At 49.0% G+C, this 22,862-nt stretch overlaps 1 protein-coding gene across 1 annotated transcript in view; it reads left to right on the forward strand.

Annotated features, from left to right (window-relative positions):
* The window catches only part of TMPRSS5 (transmembrane serine protease 5), a 65,014-nt gene that overhangs the window by 16,887 nt on the left and 25,265 nt on the right, over window positions 1–22,862 (forward strand). The window contains exons 8-12 of the mRNA XM_007452223.1: window positions 373–535; window positions 1,463–1,641; window positions 3,233–3,331; window positions 3,797–3,939; window positions 4,220–4,372. Coding sequence (XP_007452285.1) covers window positions 373–535; window positions 1,463–1,641; window positions 3,233–3,331; window positions 3,797–3,939; window positions 4,220–4,372 — 737 coding nt within the window. The remainder of the gene's footprint in view (window positions 1–372; window positions 536–1,462; window positions 1,642–3,232; window positions 3,332–3,796; window positions 3,940–4,219; window positions 4,373–22,862) is intronic.

The raw sequence follows: 22,862 nt of genomic DNA on the forward strand, positions 1-22,862 counted from the left end.
GGAAAGAGGGGCCAAGTGAGAGACAGTTTGCAGAGTTCCTTTCACCCGCCTTCCCAGTCATCTAGCCATCTCTTCATCTGTCCTGCCACACGTCTGTCCACATGCCACCATTTGACCCCTCCTACGGGACAGGCGTTTTCTTAGATCCTGGGGCTCCATTGATGATGCAGGCACCACCCCTGCTCTCAGCAAACGCACCGCCTGATGGGGCAGGTGGATGTGTAAGCAACATTTCTAGCTTCCCGCCCCATGCTTAGGGCCAGGAATGATAAATGGGAGCCGTCCATGCTGGACCACAGGCCTCGACAGTTAGCACAGTGCTGACACCCACACCGCGTTCTTTCCATCTCACCAGTGCTTGTCTGTTTGCAGAGTGTGGGACCAGGCCCCTGGCTTCCCAGATAGTGGGCGGGCAGGCGGTGGCTCCCGGGCGCTGGCCCTGGCAGGCCAGCGTGGCCCTGGGAGCCCGGCACACATGCGGGGGCTCCGTGCTGGCCCCGCACTGGGTGGTGACCGCGGCACACTGTGTGCACAGGCAAGGCTGGGGGATGCCAGGGGGAGGGTTCCCCCTAGCATTTTCTCTTTGGCTGTTGGTGTGTCCTGTATACAATGTCCAACTGTCCGCCTCCCATGTCTGCTCGGGCGGTGTTTGTGAAATTCTCCATGTTCAGTGCCAAGAACAGTTCTGCCTAAATAGCAGTCATAATACAAATATTGGTTCGGTCTTTAAGTTTTTAAAATGCTTTCACACTCACAGCCCTCCATGCTTCTTAACGTTTATCACCATTATAATTAAATCAATTTCCATGTAATTATTTGTTTAATGTCTTTCTTCCCTTTTACACTGGAAGCTCCATGGGGGCAGGAAGAGTCTTGTTTACCACTGAATCCCTTTGTTGGTTTTTCCCCTGCCTTGTCCCCGTGGCCTGGAATATAGTAGGTGCTTAATAAATGCTGGTTGGAAGGAATGAATGAGCTCTTCGGCCCTCTTCTCTTGATGGCTGGCAAGGCAGGTGGTGTAATCCTCATCTTACAGTGAGGAAACCGAGGATGGCAGAGCCGAAGTGCCTCTCCAGCGATCACACTTAGGAAGTGGGGAGACAGCACTGAGGAAAGCTTTGCTGACTTGGCTTAGAGCTATGATAATCACACAAGTCCTTTCCATGTTTGCTGTAAAACTTGAAGGGGGTTATGCCGGAGAGTGCAGGGGTGGTGGCCAATGATCATAGTGTCTCACTTCTCTCTCCATCAGTGCCTGAGCATTTATTAAGCACCTACTGCATGCCAAGTGTCTTGCCAGCTGCTGGGGGATTCTAAGAGGCCTGGGTTCTGGGAGCTTGCAGCCTGGTGATGGGGCCCCCACTAACAGCCGTTCTTGTTGGCTTCCTGCCCCCACCAACTCATTTATGTCAACGTCTCTGGCCCCTTCCTCCCCCAGGCTCAGCTCAGCCCCCTTGTGCAGTTTCAGGCTGTCCCGCCGGTCCAGCTGGCGGGTCCATGCGGGGCTGGTCAGCCACAGCACGGTCAGTCCGCACCAGGTGGCTGTGGTGGAGCGGATCATCGCCCACCCTCTGTACAGTGCCCGGAGTCACGACTATGACGTGGCCCTCCTGCAGCTCCGGACCCCGCTCCACTTCTCAGGTGAGGCTGTGGTGAGAGGGGCGGCGCAGGGAGCGCGAGAGCCCCGTGGGTTCCTAAGACTCCTTTGTGCTGTGAACCCAACGTTCACTTCATTTGGTGACCGTCGTGGACTCTGGCATCACCTAGACCTGGGGTGGCGCCAACTCTTCCCCACACTCTTTTGGAGACAAAGGTTCTGGCCCTTTTCCCATCTGGGCTGCAGGCTGGAATTGCCTTGAGGTCCCAAGAAGAGCTTCTCAGTGGCCCCATCTCCCAACAGGCTGCTGGTGCCAGGTCCCAGCCAGGCTATAGTGAATAATAGTTAACTATGTATTGACAGTTAATAGGATAACAGTTAATAACTAGCACCATGTTACGGTTAATAAGATTTACCTTACCAAATATTCTTTCACCCCATCCTCAGAACAAACCTGACAGGGAGCTGAGGCCGGTGCATGTAGATAAGGATGCTGACCTTTAGAGAGCGAATTGACTCTCTTCAAGTTCACGAGGCAAACAATTCCCGGGGCAGATCGTCTCCTCCACAGCATCTGCCCTTGAAGGGCAGCTCTTCCACACGCACGTGCCAAGTGCACTCACCTACAGACACACATGCTCACCCATACACACACACACACGTGTGCATGCCCTCACACGCTCACACACTCATGCAAGGCTCACATCATAAGTATGCACACCTACTCCTGTGCACACCTACTCTCACACCACACACACACGCACACACGCACACACGCACACACTCAGCACTCCTCCCTCCCATTGCTACCTGGAGCCTTGGGTTTCCCCAGCAACAGTGGTTGCTCTATGCCGTTCACAAATTCTACCGTATATGGGTGCTCTCTGCACCGTTGTTCAACAATTAATGCTTCTAAATTGACATGAATATATTTAAAGGGAAACTTTAGGTTACTACCTAATTGGAGAATCCATATGACTTATATGAAATAGATATTAACCACAAAAATGCACAGAGTGAAAGCAAAACAGTGCTCAGGTCCCAGCTAGGCGCTGTGCTCTGCAGGACTGCCGCGTCAGGCCGCTCTCTCTGTTCTTGGAAGGGGTGGGCAGGCGTGAAGAGAGGCACAGACTCTTTCTCCTTGGTGCAGAAGAGGGGCTGAAAGAGAACCGAAGAGGAAATACTTTCTCCCAGCGAAGTGGCGTTTATCTAACGGCAGGTCTATGCATTACGTAAAATCAGGTTCAGGCTCCGCCCACAGGGCAGGTCACACACTTTTGGAAACCATGTCCCAAGAGGGTCCACACACCCTGGGGAAAATCCAAAATGGGTCCTCATTAGGAGAAGTTAGGTACAAACAGCCAGAAGGAGTTTCCATCCCCCCTCAGCCCTAGGTGGGGATGCACCATGTGTACACCGCCCGGCCTAGGGCACCAGGCAGTTTCCACACTGTCCTCTGCGTGAATGGTGGCTCCCAGGTGGGGCAGTGCCTGACCCGCACAGCTGTACGGGAGGCCGAAGCCAGGACTGTTTGAGGAGGGGACGCGGAGGACATGCCCACCCTGGTCCTTTGCCCAGGCTCGTGGGCAGGGAGGCCGAGCCGGAGTGGGACCCGGGACCACTGCCTCTCCGCAGACACCGTGGGCGCCGTGTGCCTGCCGGCTGAAGAGCAGGATTTTCCAAGGGGCTCGCAGTGCTGGGTGTCTGGCTGGGGCCACACTGACCCCAGCCACAGTGAGTCAGCTCCCAGGGCCCGGGGTGCACAGGGGTGTGGGTGTCGGGGAGGCATCCTTTCCCAAGGCGAGGCACCTCCTCCTTCCCTGGCCACAGGGCAGCGCCAGCCCCCTTCTCCTCTGGCATCACCCTTGGCCAGACCCAGGGGCCCCAGTCTCCCCTGCCTGGCTCTTTCTGGGAGAACAGCCTGGTGTTTTCCCCTACACCCAGGCCCCTTCCTCCCCCTCCCCTTCTCCCAGGAGGGCCACGGCCTCAGCATGAGGGTGTATGTGTGGGGTCTACTCCTCCTCTTCGCTCCCAGCCCCCAAGTCTGACGGACCCTTGCCTCCTCCCAGAGTCCACAGCTCCCATCCTGGGCTCCCCTCTTTGGGCCTCTGCACCTCCGGGGCCTCTAAGGCCCTCTTGCTGCCCTGCTTTCTCGGGCCTTGCTCTGCGCCCCTCCATCTCCGCATCTGCCTCCCGCAGCCCACAGGTCGGACACGCTCCGGGACACGGTGGTGCCCCTGCTCAGCACCCAGCTCTGCAACAGCTCTTGCGTGTACAGCGGGGCCCTCACGCCCCGCATGCTGTGTGCCGGATACCTGGACCGGAGGGCCGACGCGTGCCAGGTGCAGGCGGGCGGGGGCCCGGCGTGGGGTGGGCGGGGCCTGCGGCCGGGCGTCCGTCTGACATCCTCTCCGCGAGCTGGGGCGCCCAGGCAAGTGGGCAGCGCATAGCGGGTTGAAGGGGGGCGCGAGGCAAGGCGGGATCTGTCCTGGAAGCAGGACCTCCTGGAATGCAGGGTGTGTTCCCAGCCCCGGGGTCGGGGGTTGGGGAGTGGTCTGCCGCCACTCCACCAGGAAGGACTAACTGCCTGTTTCTCTGTGTCCCGGTGCCTGGATGCCGCAGGGGGATAGCGGGGGTCCCCTGGTGTGCCTGGACAAGGGCACGTGGCGCCTGGTGGGGGTGGTCAGCTGGGGCCGCGGCTGCGCAGAGCCCAACCACCCCGGCGTCTACGCCAAGGTTGCCGAATTCCTGGACTGGATCCAGGACACGGCGCAGGTGAGTCAGGGGGCAGATGGGACAGACCCGTTTGCGAAGGACCAATAACCCTCGGAAACCGTGACCCTCATCCCTCGGGCCTGGGCCCTGCTGGGAGCTGGGGAATAGTCCCAGACTGGGAGGAGGAAGAAGTGATGCTTATAACGTTGCATCCATTCTATCAGTTTAAGCATATTCACTAAGGAAGAGTTGACCTGAATTTGTAGCCCAGATCTCCCCATTTCCTGTGTGACCTGTGGCAAATTCCTAACTTTGGTAAACCTCAGTGTCCTGGTAGTAACCATCGTAGCTACTGCATATGCCATCATATGTGACGATGACATGAGGTAAGACCTGCCCAGCGCTAGGCTTAGAGTGAGTGATCCAGGTGTTATTATGTATTTACTTACGACCATTACTCATCCCTGGTCGTGCCTGCTCTCCCTGCCCTAGGGAGAGAGCTCAGCCTTTAGCAGTTTGAGTTCAGCAACTGATTCGTTCTGTGTGATCCTGGGCCGGCCACTCCACTTCATCCATTAGGTGGAAGAGCCAAGTGAGAGAATGTGTATAAAAGCACGTGATCTGTATAAAGTACTTTACAAATGCAGGGTGTGACAGTGGGAAGCATCATTCTGCAAGGTTGGGCTCAGGGCAGGTGGTAGATAATAAACTTTAGAGTTTACAGGGGACCTATGCGTCCACCTTCTCATTCAAACCTTACAAAAAACCTAGAGAAGCAGATATTTTAGCCCCATTGGGTAGAAGTGGAAATGAAGGTTCTGAGTGGTTAAGTGATTTATTAAAATGCTAGTTACTCGGCTAACCAAGGGTGGAACCACTCTGTAGGTCAGCTCCTTTCTCTTTCAGCCCAGGACTCCCTCGCCCCGTCCTGTTGTTTCCTCAGTCTCACTGCACACCAGCCTCATGTCTCCTGGGGTCTCTGCCAGGCCCACTAGATAGAGGAGAAGCAGCAGCTCTGGATGCAGAAGGCATGGATCTCTTATCACTGCGCCAGAGACAGTCACCACCCACCGGCCAGCCTCCAGGCCACAGGGCCACTCCCCTCCAGCCCTGATTTCGAGCCCCTCTATCTCACCAGAGAGCCTCAATGACAGGAGAGAAGCTGGGGTTGGGTCGGGAAGGTGGGGGAGCTGGGAGGTGGGGAGGGAGCAGCTGGAGAGGAAGAGGGCGCTGGCGGCAGTCGGGAGCCTGCCCTTCTGCCCCTCCCCCTCCCAGCCCCTGTGCGCGTCTTTTGGGAGGATGCTCAGGGATGCCCTGGGCCTGCCCTCTCCCTGTGCTCTCAGGTGGGGGAAGTGCCTCCCTACAGACCCAGGCTGGGAAGCTCCTGGGCAGATGGGGTCAAGGCTGGACCAGCCCAGGTGAAGCCCATGGAGTCAGGATCTGCCCCACTCTTCTGTCGATCTCACCTACTTCCTGCTCTCACTTGGCTCTGGCTGGCCCTGCTGGGGCGGGGGGCGGGGGCACTGTAAGAACACTCTGGTTGGTGTTGGAATAGGGTGTAGGTTTTAAATGACAGTGAACTGGTCCAGGACTTCTGGTATTAAAGTGAAATGATGTATGGCCTTGGTCCCGTCCTCCCCCCGCCCCCCTTCTCTCTCTTTCTCTCACACCCACGTTGAGGGGTAGTAGAATCACAACTTTCCTCCCATACATGTTTCTTAAAGCTCTGGAACTGACTCCTGCTCATATAATTCTGTACATTTGTTAAATCTACATGTCATGATTGACAACAGAAAGCCCCAGCCTTCCAGGTGCTCTGATGCTGCAAGTCTGAGTGCCACTGAGTCAGTGCTCCCTCCGGGAGGGTCTGGCTTCCCCAGGAGACTCATGTCTCCTCAGCTCTTGTTTCAGGACTGGGCCTTCTGGCTCGGGAGATGTCTTTCTGAGCTTCTGCCCAGTTAGCATTTTCCTGGTTAAGCTTCTCCCCCACTCTCTCCTCTCTAGCAATTAAAATGCAATTGGTATCTTATTTCTAAAAACTGCAATGAATTTTTTATGGTGCTTACCCAAGGAAATGCAATTAGCGTTTAGCAATAACACAACTTTTTCGTGAGTTTATCAGCATTTTTTTGAGGGGTAGTACAAATGAATATTCATTCCTGGAGGGTCTGCTTCCTTTGCAAAGAAGTGCATTAGAAAAAAAAGGACCACAATTTACTGTCGTTTAAAAACAGCTGGGGAAGTGGCTGCTGGGAGTCTGCTGCCCAACAGCAGAAGCAACGTGGGTGAGGCCCTGGCAGGTGGTGGGTAGTCTGACCCTGTGTTCTGAGAGCCCCGACCTCCAGCCTTCATCCCGAGATCAGCATTTACTACCCAACTCTGGTGGGTCCCCACTTCAAGAGGTGGTTTCAGGGCTGCCGATCTCCCTGGGCAGGGAAGAGTTACCAGCAAATCCATCAGCGATGATCTTTTTTGTGTTTCTGTTGTTACCCATAGGCGTTTGCTTATATAAAGGGAGGTTTTTATTCACCACAGTCATTGTGATCTGTTAATAATCAGTAACACTTGGATACTATTTTACAGTTTATCAATCCTGCTCACACGTGGTATCCCATTTAGATCTCACACCATCTATGTGGTGAAGATATTATTATTGCGCCCATTTCACAGGTGAGAAAATTCATTCAGAAAGCTGAAGTGACTTCCCCAGGACCAGCCAGCTAATAAGCGCCAAAGCCAGGATGGGAACTTCGAGTCTTTTCACGCCAAATCCACATCATTGTTTTGCACACGGATGAACGAAATGGTCCAATATTGCACAGGAGTACAGAATGGGAAGGTTGGTTTAGTCACCTGCCTACAGTAATGCATTGCCATCCCTCTTTTTTATAGGTGGTAACCAAAACCTGGGAAGTGGCTCCTGCCAGAGACCCTTCCTGGGCAATGTTCTTACAGATTTCCAGTTCTGCATGGTCTGACTTAAAAGGTTACAAAGGAGTATTTTCCACAGGAGGACGATAAAGAGAATCCTAATTAGAGAATTTGCTAATAACGATTCCCTGTTTACCTATAGAAGGTCCTGGTATCTTTCACCAGGCTACCAGTCAGATCTACAGACTCAGAGGCTCTCATCTGCCCTTCCTGTATTGGCAACTGCCAATGCAGCCCTTAGGAAAGTGAGGAAAAGTGGGTGCCCTGGGCCGGCTGCTGGAGGGCAGGGCTGGAGACGGGAACAAGGAAGGGTGACAAGATTCAGGCCCGGAAGGATTTTAATGAGGACCAGCTGGGTGCCCAGCTGTGTGACGCTCTGCAGGGAATTCAGAGGCAGAGAAGCGGCTGCCTTATTGGAGCCACGAGACGTATTTGCAATAAATTATTAGTGGCCAGCCAGGCACGAGGCTGAGTGGTGCGGCAGTAATTGCTAAGGGAGCTCCAAGGGCCTCTTGTTGACTAAGTCAGGGCATTTCTGTGTGCAGGAAACCTGTCTCTCTCCCCAGGGATTCAGCATCCCACCTGCCTGAGCAGAGCTTGCCAGCCTCCTGAGACTTCCCGGGAAGGTGGATCCTGGCTTCCAGGCCCAGGGTAGAGCCCTTCTCTCATCTACTCCTTCTCTGTGCTTTGGGGGTCTGGAGGGTACAGCGGGGTGCAGGCTCTCCTTGTTAGACTTTCCGTGGAGTCCTGCTTCTCCTAGGAGAGTTGCTGTGAACGAGGGGGCAGCCCTGTCATTCCTTGGAAACATTTCTCGGGCTGTTTCCTGCATTTTATTTTTGGAAGTGTTGGGTTCACCCACAATAGGACGAAACTGTAAATTCTGTAAATGCTAGAAGGTGGTACAGTAGCTGTCAGGAGATGGTTTTCCTGAGTCTCCCCACTGTTTTTCTCTCTTCTTCCTTCTCTGCCCTCTCCTGGCCATGTACTTAGGACCCTCCTGGTTGCTCAAAAGAGAACCCACCTACACCTGCTCCCACTCTTGCGCCTCCCTCGTCATCCTGGGTCTGGATCCCTCCCCACCTCCCTACTAGACACACCAGAATGTATCTTTGTGTTTGCGTCACTGGGGCTCTGCTTCCTGCTAAACTCATTGGAGCCCAGTATGCTTAATGGCCCTTTAAACCGTGTCTTAAATACCTCCACCTCTAGGAAGTCTCCTTATGGTAGGTAGGGAGCAGCTTCCTACTGAGAGGTGAAGCTGGTCTTTCTTACACATTCTGAGGCCAGGAAAGGGAGAGGCGGAGCCTGCAGGCACCCTCTGCAGATTTCCAGTGCCCCCGGAGCCCCAGGGCCGAGCAGTGCAGGGAAATCTGCTGGCGGGTTTTCTCCTGGGCTTGGTGCTGGGGTGGACCACGCTGGGGACTCAACAGAATGGAGAGAGGAGTCCTGGCTCTAGAAGGCGTGATCTGTCACTAATGTGACAGGAAGGCGGGGGCTTTCACAGGCCTGGGCTTATCATCTGTGCATCCTCCCTTCCAAGGAATCTCTGGCTGTGGCATCTGATGGTGGACAGTCCCGTCTGGGTCTTTAACTACTGGAGAGTGTGCTGCCCTGAGCTAGTGACTCAGCCTTCTTGGACTTTGGTCTCCCATCTATCAAATAAGGGGTCTGGGTGAGGGCGTCTCCGTGGGATCTGCCTTATCAGGCCGCCTTTAACATAAACCTCTGCAGCCTCTGGAGACATCTATCTGCAGCCCCCAACATCCAGTCGGGACACCCATGGGGAAGAGCTTGTTCCCTGGGACGGATCTAAAGGAGCAAGCTTGCTCTGCTGTGTCAGGCCCTCTCCAGGACAGCGCTCTGGCTGCCCTCTGGGTCCTGGGAGGATGAGGCACCAGGCAGAAGATTTTAAAGCCATCTTTCCCCATGTCCCATGTACACTGGCAAAGGGTTCAAGGACAGGTTTTCTCGGGGGCTCCCCAGCTCACTTCCCAACACCCCAGGCTTTGCGGGGGGGCCCCATGGGTGCCAGCTCCCTAGAGACAGTGAGGGAATTTCCTCCCTGCCCTGAAGTCCACAGACACTTTTCTTCTGCCTACTTTCCCTTGACAGCTCCTGAGCTGCCCACAGGACCCCCTGCTCTCCAGCCTTTCCTCCTGCACGTGGCCCAGTAGTGAAGAACGTTTTCCGCCCGCAGAACCATGACCAGGCAGCTTGCGTCCAAGCTGTCCTCTGTCCCGAGCCATGTGTCAGGCTCACAGAGGGTGGAGCCTTTCCCACAGCCCCTCAGTTAGGGGAACCCCACCTTCCCAGATTGCCCAGGACTGTGCCGGTTGTAACACCAAAAGTCCCGTCCGTGTCCCCAGAAACCCTGCAGTCCTGGGCAAACCGAGACAGTGGGTCATGCTAAGTCCATTGCCTCTCTTCTGTATAAAAGGCAAAATCCAGCTCCCCTTGGCCTCCTCCAGTCCCCCTTTCATCTGATTGAGCTTAAAAGCAGCTTTCCCTGGTGGCCCAGAGTTGCAGGAGGAGGGGCTCCCAGGAATTCTCAAGATCTGGACTCTTTTGCAGAGATGCTGCCTTGGTCCAGAGGTTGTTGGAGCGAGAGTCCCTCCTTCCACAGGAGCCGCAGCTGACCTGGCTGCCCATCCTTCCCCTCGGTGGCTCCTCAGATGGCACCCAGGGCAGCCGCAACTCATCTTGCCAAATGTTTTGAGCAAGCTGCTCCTGGAAGCCAGGAATACTGACTGCCCAGTTTCCCCAGGTCTCATCGATTTCTGGTCCCCAGAGCGTGGTACAGGGCTCAGCATGTGACAGGTGCTCGCTGAGCTCCCTCAGGAGCAGGGGATGCGGGGGGTGAGGGGGGAGCTGCCACCTGCATCAGAGCTGGGTCGGTCTCTTCTCCTGGCCTCTGCCTCCTGGAGGGGATCAGAGAGGAGCAAAGAAGAGGCTGCCAGACTGCTAGAGCCCGCGGGGATTTGGTGGGGTTTGTTTTTCCTCGGCACTGTCTGCAGACGCGAGGGCATGAATAAAAGAGTGAGGAAGATTTACTGTTCCCACAGCTTGGCAGTAGCCCTGTATTTGTACAGCGGATCCGGGGGAGAAGAGGCGGGAGCAGGTGGGGATGCTGCTGGGGCTCGGAGAAAGTCAGACCCTTGTCAGTCTTTTTGCAAAGGCTGTGGGGTGCAAGTGAAGGTGAGGCTGGGAGGGGTCTACTTAGGCCAACTCTCCAACTACCGGGGGCCAGAGTGCCCCCTCCCGCCGCTCTCCAGCCTTCCCCCTGCACGAACCAATAGCAGGCAGCTTGGGTCCTTGAATCTCTAACCCCAGGGGCACATATGTGCTGGGCCTGACAGGCAGTGCTGCCAGTGGAGACCCCGAAAGAAAGGGCCTCAGGCTGGGCTCAGCTGTCACTCATGGCCCTGGTAATGCACACAGTCAGCAAATGACTTTTATCACGGCCTAGCCTGGCCTGGGGCTGGGATCCAGAACCTTTTAGCTGAAAGTAGCTGTGGACAGGATCCAGTGTCGCCTCTGCACATGTGTCCAAGGCTATACCACCCACCTCTCTCTTGATGACATGGTACTTCTCTTGGGGCCACCAAAAATGGGCCACTTTTTGTACAAAGTCAGTTTTAATGGGTCTGGTGGTGGGAGAGAGAAGAGAGGAAAGTCTGAGAGATGGGGGGTGGCCCCTGGGAGGGGATGGCATCCGTACTGTGTGTGTATGGATGCCTGTGTGCCTGTGTGTTTCTGTGTCTGGGTATACGTCTGTGTATTTGTATGTGTCTGTGTGTGTGTCTGGGTGTATGTTTGTGTGAGTGCCTGTGTATTTGTGTGTGTGTGTGTGTGTGTGTGTGTGTGAGTTTTGTGGGAAACCTGAGGGGCCTGAGGGGAGCGGAGGGAGGAGGAGAAATGTGAGGAGTCTGGGGAAGGCTCTGCAGAATTTGTCCCCTAACCCTCAAGACTCTGGCCAGTTTCCACCTACAGGGCCCCTACCACCTTTACTGCCCCCTCCATGGTCAATGTCAGGGGAGTTCTCACGCAGACTACGATGATTCTTTCTCACCAAAAACGTCCTCATCCTTCAGGGTGACCATGCTAACCCCACACCCCTCAACACGCTAACCTGGCAGCCCTAGTCATAAATTACCAGAAAGAATCAATCACAGTGGTCATACACCAGAAACACAGACTTATAGTAGCGTGTGTGTGAGTGCACGTGTGTGTGGGGGGGAGGGAGGGGTGCGGTCATTTCCCCACAGGGCCTTCTGAATCTTTTTTTTTTTTTTAATAAATTCATTTATTTTATTTACTTATTTTTGGCTGCATTGGGTCTTCGTTGCTACGCGCGGGCTTTCTCTAGTTGAGGTGAGCGGGGGCTACCTTTCGTTGCGGTGCGTGGGCTTCTCATTGCGGTGGCCTCTCTTGCTGCGGAGCGCGGACTCTAGGCACGCGGGCTCAGTAGTTGTGGCTCGCAGGCTTAGCTGCTCCGCGGCATGTGGGATCTTCCCAGACCAGGGATTGAACCCATGTCCTCTGCACGGCAGGCGGATTCTTAACCACTGCGCCACCAGGGAAATCCAAGGGGCTTCTGAATCTTGTCACCCTCTCCAGACTGCTTCCCTCGGGCCCACTTTACCATTTGTGTGGGTAGAAGGCCAAACACCGTATAGCTAAATAGTTAAAAGTGACATATCAAACTAACAAATTGTTAAATTAAAAATGTTCTCTCCTAGAAATTCCCTGGCGGTCCAGTGGTTAGGACTCCGTGCTGTCACTGCCGAGGGCCCAGGTTCAACCCCTGGTCGGGAAACTAAGATCCCACAAGCCATGGGATACGGCCAAAAAAAAAAAAGGAAAGAAAGTTCTCTCCTCTTGCTATGACAAATAAACTTTCTTAAGCATGTGAAAGGCCAGATGTGAATTTAGAATCCTTGAGTCTTTGGATTCTATCCCGGAGCATGGTGGCGTAGGGAGAGCTGGTCCTACCCAGGGTCTTGTGGGAGCCACGTGGGGCACTAATCCTGCTTTGAGGGGGGCGCCCACCAGTGGGGTCTGCCTTCAGGGACAGAGGTCTGTGCAGTCTCAGGGCCACTTGAATCCCAGGGTCTAGAAGGGGGCACACGGGCTCTGGGTGGGCATATTAGCTCAGCCCTGTGAGCTTCTCACCTCAGGGAGAGTCTGGTCAAAAAGGGCCAGGACAGGATGAGGCAAGTGAGGCATGGCTCTCAGCATCCCGTAGGGCCAGCTGGCTCCTGCCTCACCCTGGTCTTGGCCCTACAGGACAGGGTCCTATAAAGTAAGCATCCCAGAGCAGGGAGGGCTTCTCTTGTCTGGTCTCCATGGGAGTTGAAATTTATTCTGGTCCATCAAGTGAGACAGAGGTAAGATGCCAGAAGGAGATGGTCTCTTCTGAGCACCCTCTCTCCTCTGAAGCACTGGCCACATTTCAGGGAGCCCCACTTCCATCAGCCCTGCCCCCATGATGGTCTCTGGGCTCATGCCCAGTGGAAAAATATCCAGAGTGATTCTTTATGATTCCCATTCATGAGGTCTCTCAGAAATTAATTCAGGTAGGTGGGCAGAGTCAAGATGGCTACTAGGACGTGGAATTCGCGTCTCCTCACAACTAGGGCATCTACCAGGCACCAGTGGGGGACCACGCACACCTAAGGGTATGGGATGAGCCCCCAGTGACCAGATAGGACGTGGGGCATGGGGGGAGTGAATGGGGAGAAGTGGAGGCGGGCCGGGACTGGCGCCCCTGAGGGGCGGCTGGGGGAGGGGAAGGGGTCCCACGCCCGAAGGGGGAAATTGGGGAACCCCTGGGAGGGTAGAGGATCAAAAGGGAGCGTGGCCAGGTTTTCCCTGCCCACTTGGGCCCCTAGGAGAACCTGCTGAGGTTCTGGGTCTGATCCTCTGCCCACCGAGGCCCCCTCCAGCCATGTGGGTCCTGAGCGGGGTGAGGGAGGGAAGGGGGAGCAAAAGTAAAGGCAGGACCTCTGGGACCGGCACCCCTGAGGGGCGGCTGGGGGAGGGGAAGGGAGGAGTTCCTACGCCTAGTGGGACCCACTAGGGGTCCAGCGGCAACAGGGGGGGAGGGGCGTGAAGGAATGGAAGGGAATGCTGCCAGTGCTTTCCCTGTCCACTTAGGCATCGGGAAGCCTGTTGGGCTCCCGGGCCCGATCCTCTGTCCTCGGAGCCTCCCTCCTGTCGTGCAGAGCCCAAGCCCCGCCCCTACACCCCCACCCGGGGCCCCGCCTCTACACTCGGACACCCCCTCTGAGACCCCCTCCAACGTGCTGGGCATAAACCCCCCACACACACTCTCACCCAGGGCCCTACCTCCAAATTTCAGAACCCCACACTCCAGACGCCCTCCTTTCCACGAGCCGCCTCTCCCCTTCCCCTGCAGGTCCTAATTAGAGGCCCTGCCACACGCTTGAACGTCACCCCCACCCACCTAGGTCCTGCCCGACCCTAAACCCCACCCCTGCCTAAGTTGCACCCCCTGCCTAAACTCTGCCCCCATAGCCAAGGGTTTTTGATTTTTCTTTTTTCCTCTTTTAGACTGGGGTTCTGTTTTACCTTGTTGATTCATTGTTGTGGATTCTTTTATATTTTTATTTTTCCTAATAAATCTTTTATTTTTCTAATTTTATTTTATTCTTTATACTCTTTTATTGTTCTCTCCTTTTGGCTTGTTCTCCCCCCTCCCCTTCTTTTTTCTTTTTTCTGTTGTGTTTTTTTTTTACCTTGTCGCAGTTGTTTCAATTATAGTTTTATTTTTCCTAATATCTTTTTTATCTTTCTAATTTTATTTTGCTTTTTATTCTTTGATATTGTACTGCTCCTTTTTTTTTTTCTTTTTTTCTTCATTTTCTTTATTTTACTTTTACCGTGCCACGAAGCTTGCTGGATCTCGGTTCCCAGGCTGGAGGTCCGGCCAAGCTCCTGTGGTGGGAGCTCTGAGTCCAAACCACTGGACTAACAGAGAACCTCAGACCCCAGGGAATGTCAGTTGGAGTGAGGCCTCCCAGAGGTTCTCATCTCAGCACCAAGACCCAGCTGTATCCAATTTCCTGCAAACTCCAGTGCTGGACGCCTCAGGACAAACAACCAGTAAGACAGCACCACCCATCCAAAAAAAAAAAAAAAATGAAACGACAAAAAAATATGTTACAGATGAAGGAGCAGGGTACGACGAAATATGTAACAGATGAAGGAGCAATGAAGACGAAATAGGCAACCTACCTGAAAAAGAATTCAGAGTAATGATAGTAAAGATGATCCAAAATCTCAGAAACAGAATGGAGAAAATACAAGAAGCATTTAACAAGGATCTAGAAGAACTAAAGAGCAAACAAACAGTGATGAACAACACAATTATTGAAATTAAAAATACTCTAGAAGGAATCAATAACAGAATGAGTCAGAAGAACAGATAAGTGAGCTGGAAGATAAAATGGTGTAAATAACTGCCAGGGAGCAGAATAAAGAAAAAAGAATGAAAAGAATTGAGGGCAGTCTCAGAGACCTCTGGACAACACTAAATGCACCAACATTTGAATTAGAGGGGTCTCAGAAGAAGGAGAGCAAAAGAAGGGGTTTAAGAAAATATTTGAAGAGATTATATTTGAAAACTTCCCTAACATGGGAAAAGAAATAGTCAATCAAGTCCAGGAAACACAGGGAGTACCATACAGGATAAACCCAAAGAGAAACATGCCGAGACACGTATTAATCAAACTATCAAGAATTAAATACAGAGAAAAAATATTAAAAGCAACAAGGCAAAAGCAACAAATAACATACAATGGAATCCCAATAAGGTTAACAGCTGATTTTCAGCAGAAACTCTGCAAGCCAGAAGGGAGTGGCAGGTCATATTTAAAGTGATGAAGGGAAAAGCCTACAGCCAAGATTATTCTACCCAGCAAGGGTCTCATTCAGATTCAACAGAGAAATTAAAACCTTCAAAGATAAGGAAGTGTTAAGAGAATTCAGCACAACCAAACCAGCTTTACAACAAGTGCTAAAGGAAGTTCTCTAGGCAGGAAACACAAGAGAAGGAAAAGATCTACAAAAACAAACCCAAAACAATTAAGAAAATGGTAATAGGAACATACATATTGATAATTACCTTAAATGTAAAAGGATTAAATGCTCCAACCAAAAGACATAGATTGGCTGAATGGGTACAAAAACAAGACCCGTATATATGCTTTCTACAAGAAGCCCACTTCAGACCTAGGGACACATACAGACTGAAAGTGAGGGGATAGAAAAAGATATTTCATGCAACTGGAGATCAAAAGAAAGCTGGAGCAGCAATTCTCATATCAAACAAAACAGACTGTAAAATAAAGACTATTACAAGAGACAAAGAAGGACACTACATAATGATCAAGGGATCGATCCAAGAAGAAGATATAACAATTGTAAATACTTATGCACCCAACATAGGAGCACCTCAATACATAAGGCAAATGCTAACAGCCATAAAAGGGGAAATCAACCATAACACAATCATAGTAGGGGACTTTAACACCCCACTTTCACCAATGGACAGATCATCCAAAATGAAAATAAGTAAGGAAACACAAGCTTTAAATGATACATTAAACAAGATGGACTTAACTGATATTTATAGGACATCCCATCCAAAAACAACAGAATACACTTTCTTCTCAAGTGCCCGTGGAATATTCTCCAGGATAGATCATATCTTGTGTCACAAATCAAGCCTCGGTAAATTTAAGAAAACTGAAATCGTATCAAGTATCTTCTCCGAACACAATGCTATGAGACTAGATATCAATTACAGGAAGAAAACTGTAAAAAATACAAACACATGGAGGCTAAACAATATGCTATTAAATAACCAAAGATCACTGAAGAAATCAAAGAGGAAATCAAAAAGTACCTAGAAACAAATGACAATGAAAACACGATGACCCAAAACCTATGGGATGCAGCAAAAGCAGTTCTAAGAGGGAAGTGTATAGCAATACAATCCTATCTCAAGAAACAAGAAAAATCTCAAATAAACAACCTAACCTTAAACCTCAAGCAATTAGAGAAAGAAGAACAAAAAAACCCCCAAAGTTAGCAGAAGGAAAGAAATCATAAAGATCAGATCAGAAATAAATGAAAATAAATGAAGGAAACAGTAGCAAAGATCAATAAAATGAAAAGCTGGTTCTTTGAGAAGATAAACAAAATTGATAAACCATTAGCCAGACTCATCAAGAAGAAAAGGGAGAAGACTCAAATCAATAGAATTAGAAATGAAAAAGGAGGACTAACAACTGACACTTCAGAAATACAAAGGATCATGAGATATTACTACAAACAACTATATGCCAATAAAATGGACAACATAGAAGAAATGGACAAATGCTTAGAAGAGCACAACCTTCCGAGACTGAACCAGGAAGAAATAGAAAATATAAATAGTCCAATCACAAGCACTGAAATTGAAACTGTGATTAAAAATTTTCCAACAAGCAAAAGCCCAGGCCCAGATGGCTTCACAGGTCAATTCTATCAAACATTTAGAGAAGACCTAACACCTATCCTTCTCAAACTCTTCCAAAATATAGCAGATGGAGGAACACTCCTAACCTCATTCTACAAGGCCACCATCACCCTGATACCAAAACCAGACAAAGAGGTCACAAAAAAAGAAAACTATAAGCCAATATCTCTGATGAACATAGATGCAAAAATACTCAACAAAATACTAACTAACAGAATCCAACAACACATTAAAAGGATCAAACACCATAATCAAGTGGAGTTTATCCCGGGAACGCAAGGATTCTTCAATATACACAAATCAGTCAATGTGATACATCAGATTAACAAATATGATAATCTCAAGAGATGCAGAAAAAGCTTTTGACAATATTCAACACCCACTTCTGATAAAAACTCTCCAGTAAGTAGGCATAGAGGGAACCTACCTCAACATAATAAAAGCCATACATGACAAACCCGCAGCGAACATCGTTCTCAATGATGAAAAACTGAAACCATTTCCTCTAAGATCCGGAACAAGACAAGGTTCTCCACTCTCGCCACTATTATTCAACATAGTTTTGGAAGTTTTAGCCACAGCAGTCAGAGAAGAAAAAGAAATAAAAGGGATCCAAATTGGAAAAGAAGAAATAAAACTGTCACTGTTTGCAGATGGCATGATACTATACATAGAGAATCCTAAAGATCCTAACAGAAAACTACTAGAGCTAATCAATGAATTTGGTAAAGTTGCAGGATACAAAATCAATGCACAGAAATCTCTTGCATTCCTATACACTAATGATGCAATATCTGAAAGAGAAATTAAGGAAACATTCCCATTTAACACTGCAACAAAAAGAATAAAATACCTAGGAATAAACCTACCTAGGGAGACAAAAGACCTGTATGCAGAAAACTATAAGACGCTGATGAAATAAATTAAAGATAGTACAAACAGATGGAGAGAGATACGATGTTCTTGGATTGGTAGAATCAAAATTGTGAAAATGACTCTACTATGCAGTCTACAGATTCAATGCAGTCCATATCAAACTAACAATGGCATTTTTCACAAAATGAAAAAAATTTCAAATTTGTATGGAAACACAAAAGACCCTGAATAACCAAACCAATCTTGAGTAGGAAAAACAGAGCTAGAGGATTCAGGCTCCCTGAGTTCAGACTATACTACAGAGCTACAGTAATCAAGACAGTATGCTACTGGCACAAAAACAGAATTATAGATCAATGGAACAGGATAGAAAGCCCAGAGATAAATCCACACACATATGGTCACCTTATCTTTGATAAAGGAGGCAAGATATACAATGGAGAAAAGACAGCCTCTTCAATAAGTGGTGCTGGGAAACTGGACAGCTACATGTAAAAGAATGAAATTAGAACACTTCCTAACGCCATACACAAAATTAACTCAAAATGGATTGGACATCAATGTAAGGCCAGACACTATAAAACTCATAGAGGAAAACATAGGCAGAACACTCTATGACATAAATCACAGTAAGATCCTTTTTGACCCACCTCCTAGAGAAATGGAAATAAAACAAAAATAAACAAATGGGACCTAATGAAACTTAAAAGCTTTTGCAAAACAAAGGAAACTACAAACAAGACGAAAAGACAACCCTCAGAATGGGAGAAAATATTTTCAAATGAAGCAACTCGTAAAGGATTAATCTCCAATATATACAAGCAGCTCATGCAGCTGAATATCAAAAACACAAACAACTCAATCCAAAAATGGGCAGAAGACCTAAATAGACATTTCTCCAAAGAAGATACACAGATTGACAACAAACACATGAAAAGATGCTCAACATCACTAATCATTAGAGATTTGAAAATCAAAACTACAATGAGGAAAAAAAAAAAACTACAATGAGGTAGCACCTCACACCAGACAGAATGGCCATCATCAAAAAATCTACAAACAATAAATGCTGGAGAGGGTGTGGAGAAAAGGGAACCCTCTTGCACTGTTGGTTGGAACGTAAATTGATACAGCCACTATGGAGAACAGTATGGAGGTTCCTTAAAAAACTAAAAATAGAACTACCATTTGACTCAGAAACCCCACTACTGGGCATATACCCTGAGAAAGTCATAATGCAAAAAGAGTCATGTACCACAATGTTCATTGCAGCACTATTTACAATAGCCAGAACATAGAAGCAACCTAAGTATCCATCAACAGTTGAATGGATAAAGAAGATGTGGCACATATATGCAATGGAATATTACTCAGCCATAAAAAGAAATGAAATTGAGATATTTGTAGTGAGGTAAATGGACCTAGAGACTGTCATACAGAGGGAAGTAAGTCAGAAAGAGAAAAACAAATACTTTATGCTAATACATATATATGGAATCTAAAATTAAAAAATGGTTCTGGTGAACCTAGCGGCAGGACAAGAATAATGACACAGACATAGAGAATGGTCTTGAGGACACGGGGATGGGGAAGGGTAAGCTGGGATGAAGTGAGAGAGTGGCATGGACATATACACACTACCAAACGTAAAACAGATAACTAGTGGGAAGCAGCCGCATAGCACAGGGAGATCAGCTCGGTGTTTTCTGACCACCTAGAGGGGTGGGATAGGGAGGGTGGGAGGGAGATGCAAGAGGGAGGAGATATGTGTATATATATATGCATATAGCTGATTCACTTTGTTATACAGCAGAAACTAACACAACACTGTAAAGCAATTATACTTCAATAAAGATGTTAAAAAAATTAATTCAGATAAGCATGGAGAAAAATGCTAGTGTAGAAATAGATTGTACTTCCAAACCCTCTCACAGAATTCAATAAAAACTAAGAAGAGTCAAAGCTAATTAGGGAAAAGGATGTATAGGTTTGTGTATAATAGATGTATATTGTGTCTTCCCCCACCTCCGCCCCATCCCCACTTCCCTGCTCCCAATGCATGTGTTGAAGTCCTGATCCTCAATGTGACTGTATTTGGAGTAGGGCCTTTAGGGAGGTAATTTAGGTTAAATGAGGTCTTAAGGGTGCAGCCCTAATCCCATAGGAATTCTGCCCTTATAAGAAGAGGAACAGACACCAGCGCTCTTTCTCCTTCCTCATTCACATGGAGAAGAGGCCATGTGAGGACACAGTGAGAAGGTGGCCATCTGCCAGCGGGGAGGGTAGTTCTCACCAGAAACCCACCGTGATGGCACCTTGATCTTGGACTTCCAGGCTCCAGAACTGTGAGAAATAGATTTGTTCTTTAAGCCACCCAGTCTGTGGTTTTCTGTTACAGCACCCCTAGCATTTTAATAGAAAACTAAACCACTGTAGAATACACTCATAAAACAGTAGAATCAACACAAGAGCAGCCCAGGGTGTTCCAGTCTCATATGGAGCCTGTGGCTCAGTTATTCTTTTTACCACGTGTGGGATGCATTTAGAGGAGGCTGGGTGGGAGGAGAGAAGAGCGCTGGCCCCAGAGCCCTGAAGTCTGGGTCCTAATCTGTCTTCTATCGCTTGTTAACCGAGCCCAGCTGTCACTGGACTTTGCTGAGTTTCTATTTTCTCCTCTATGTAACGGGACTAATAATATATGTCCTGTGCAACTCACAGAGCAGATGGGAATACCAGTAAAATTAAGTAATGAGAAGGCTTTTCAGCTTGCATAGAGCTAGGCAAATGTGAAAGGTTATTGTTTCCAACCTGTAGGGGCCAATCTGCCAGATGTCATATCTATTCAGTCAAACCCCATTTATTGAATGTCTTCTTGGTACCACGACCCCTCTAAGGCTTCAGCACCCAGAACTGAATAAAATAGCACTACCTTCGAAGGGTTTATGATCTAGTTGGGGACAGACACTAAAAATGGGTTATATTTATTATTTGCTAAACAGCACAGATATGGAATATTTTGAAAGGGTTTGCTACAACTACTTTACAACCATTTACAGATAGATGCTTGCTGCCAAGAAAGAGTTGATGTGGTAAATGTAGAAATTTCCCACCTACTGTATTAGCGTGTAAGGTTTTAAGAAAGCCAATGGAGGCAACAATGTTTTGATCATAATCGCAGAAGTGTGGTTTCCATACCAACGTATTTGTGAGAATGAAAAGCCCAAGACAAAATGCTGACTCAAATTCGCAATATGGCTAGCCTTGATTGAATCATGTTTTTTAATAGAAAAGATGAACTCCCTTCCCTTCCCGAAGCGCCCCTCCCCCGTGACTGCCAGTGCCTGGCCAAAGGGCGCATGCTTCTGTACACGTACACACAAACACAATGGTGCGTAAACGGGGGCCCTCAGAGGGGTCAGATCAGGCTCTTCTTGGAATCCTGGGTCCAAACCTTGGCCCATCACTTTATGTCCTTGGGTCTTGGTTTCCTCATCTATATAATACTACCTCATAAGGTTTATTGTCTTGAGACTGAAATGATATCAAAGGTATTATTATCTTGAAAGAGTAACAGAGTAGTTGTACAGGTAGTCCAGAACATTGCTCATTCCGGAAGGGCTTTTCCCAGGCTTGTAGGAGGTGGGCCAGCAAGGCATGAGAGGCTGCCTTTAGTTTTGCGCCTGCCTTATCAGTACCGTCACCAGGGAGGACCCAGTCCTGCCGGATCTCCCCTGCTGGCCTTGGACCATCCCTTCCTCTCTACTCCCTTCTCACCTCCTCCCTCTCCTCTTCCCTCCCTCCTCCCTGCCTCTCTTTCCTTCACTGTTATTGAATACCTGTTGTGTGCGGATGTAAAGATAAATATCTCACTATTTCAGTAGAAGCTCACAGTCATGTGGGAGCTTGGACCAACCATTTCAGGACAGGGCCAGGAATAAGGTGCTGCAGGAGCACGGATAAGGCATGGAGCTGGGTAAGGAGATTCCACTTGAGTTGGACCTTGACTGATGAGTGTCAACTGAGTTGGGGCAGGGGTGGGGCAGATGTGGCTGCGAGGGGAAGAAAGGACGAGGGCGTTTTGGGTCAAGGCAACAGCGTGAAATACCTGACATTTCTGGGAAATGCCAAGTAGTTCTGTGCAAGTGGTCCTACGATTATGGACCGGGAGCAGGTCTGATGCCAGTGAACAACATGTGGGAATGAACCAAGGAGTCCTCACTTTGTTCCATGGGAAATGGGGAGGAGTCACTGAAAGCGTTCAAGGCGGAGAGAGTCACAATCAGATCTTATGCGAACCTGTGCGTATATAACGGAGAGGCTTCTCTGGGAGAGGCACGCATGTGGGCACAGGCACCCATCATAACCGATAGAGTCAGATTTCTAACTTATTTTAAAAAGAAAATCTTTATTTGGAACCCTTAAATAGATGAGACAGAAACAATGTCTTGTTAGTATGCATTTAGCTTACAGTTCCAAACTGGTGATACCTACTTAGTATGAAACCAATGTGAGCAATAATGTTGTTTTGATGAGCATAGGAATTTGAAGTCAGGGGCCACGCATCAAACTGCAGAGTGATATCAGTTTCTGGACCCAGTTCACTTCCAGGTTTTGGTTTGGTTGCAAAGTGCCAGGAAATCTTGACTTATACAGCTAAGTAATTGCTAATAGAGATGGGTTTTTCATGGCTGGACTTTTAGTCTCAGGACACTCTTTAATCAAAAGGGGAAAACTTCATTCAGAAGCCTGCATAAAAATGTGTTAATTTCATATTCTAAGTTAATGTGCTAATGGTCTCCAATGTACCCAAAATGGTAAAACATGTTTTCATTATGATTTAGTTTGTTGAAATATCTTAACTTCGGCTACCATAACAAAATACTATAGACTAGCTGGCTTAAATGACATAAATTTATTTTCTCACAGTTCTGGATGGGAAGTCCCAAGACTGAGGTCTAGAAGGGTTTGGTTTCTCGTGAGTCCTCTCTTCCTGGCTTGTAGACAGTGCACTTCTCATTATGTCCTCACCTAATGGACAGAGAGTTCTGGTTTCTCTTCCTATAAGGACACCAATTCTATCATGGGGGCCCTACCCTTGTTACCTCATCTGAACCTAATTACCTCCCAAATGCCCCACCCCCAAATACCATCACGTTGGGGGTTAGGGCTTCAACATGTGAATTTTGGGGGGACACAAAC

This window comes from Lipotes vexillifer, unplaced genomic scaffold (genome assembly GCF_000442215.2).
Source record: "Lipotes vexillifer unplaced genomic scaffold, Lipotes_vexillifer_v1.1 scaffold743, whole genome shotgun sequence".
In the NCBI taxonomy this organism is placed as follows: Eukaryota; Metazoa; Chordata; class Mammalia; order Artiodactyla; family Lipotidae; genus Lipotes; species Lipotes vexillifer.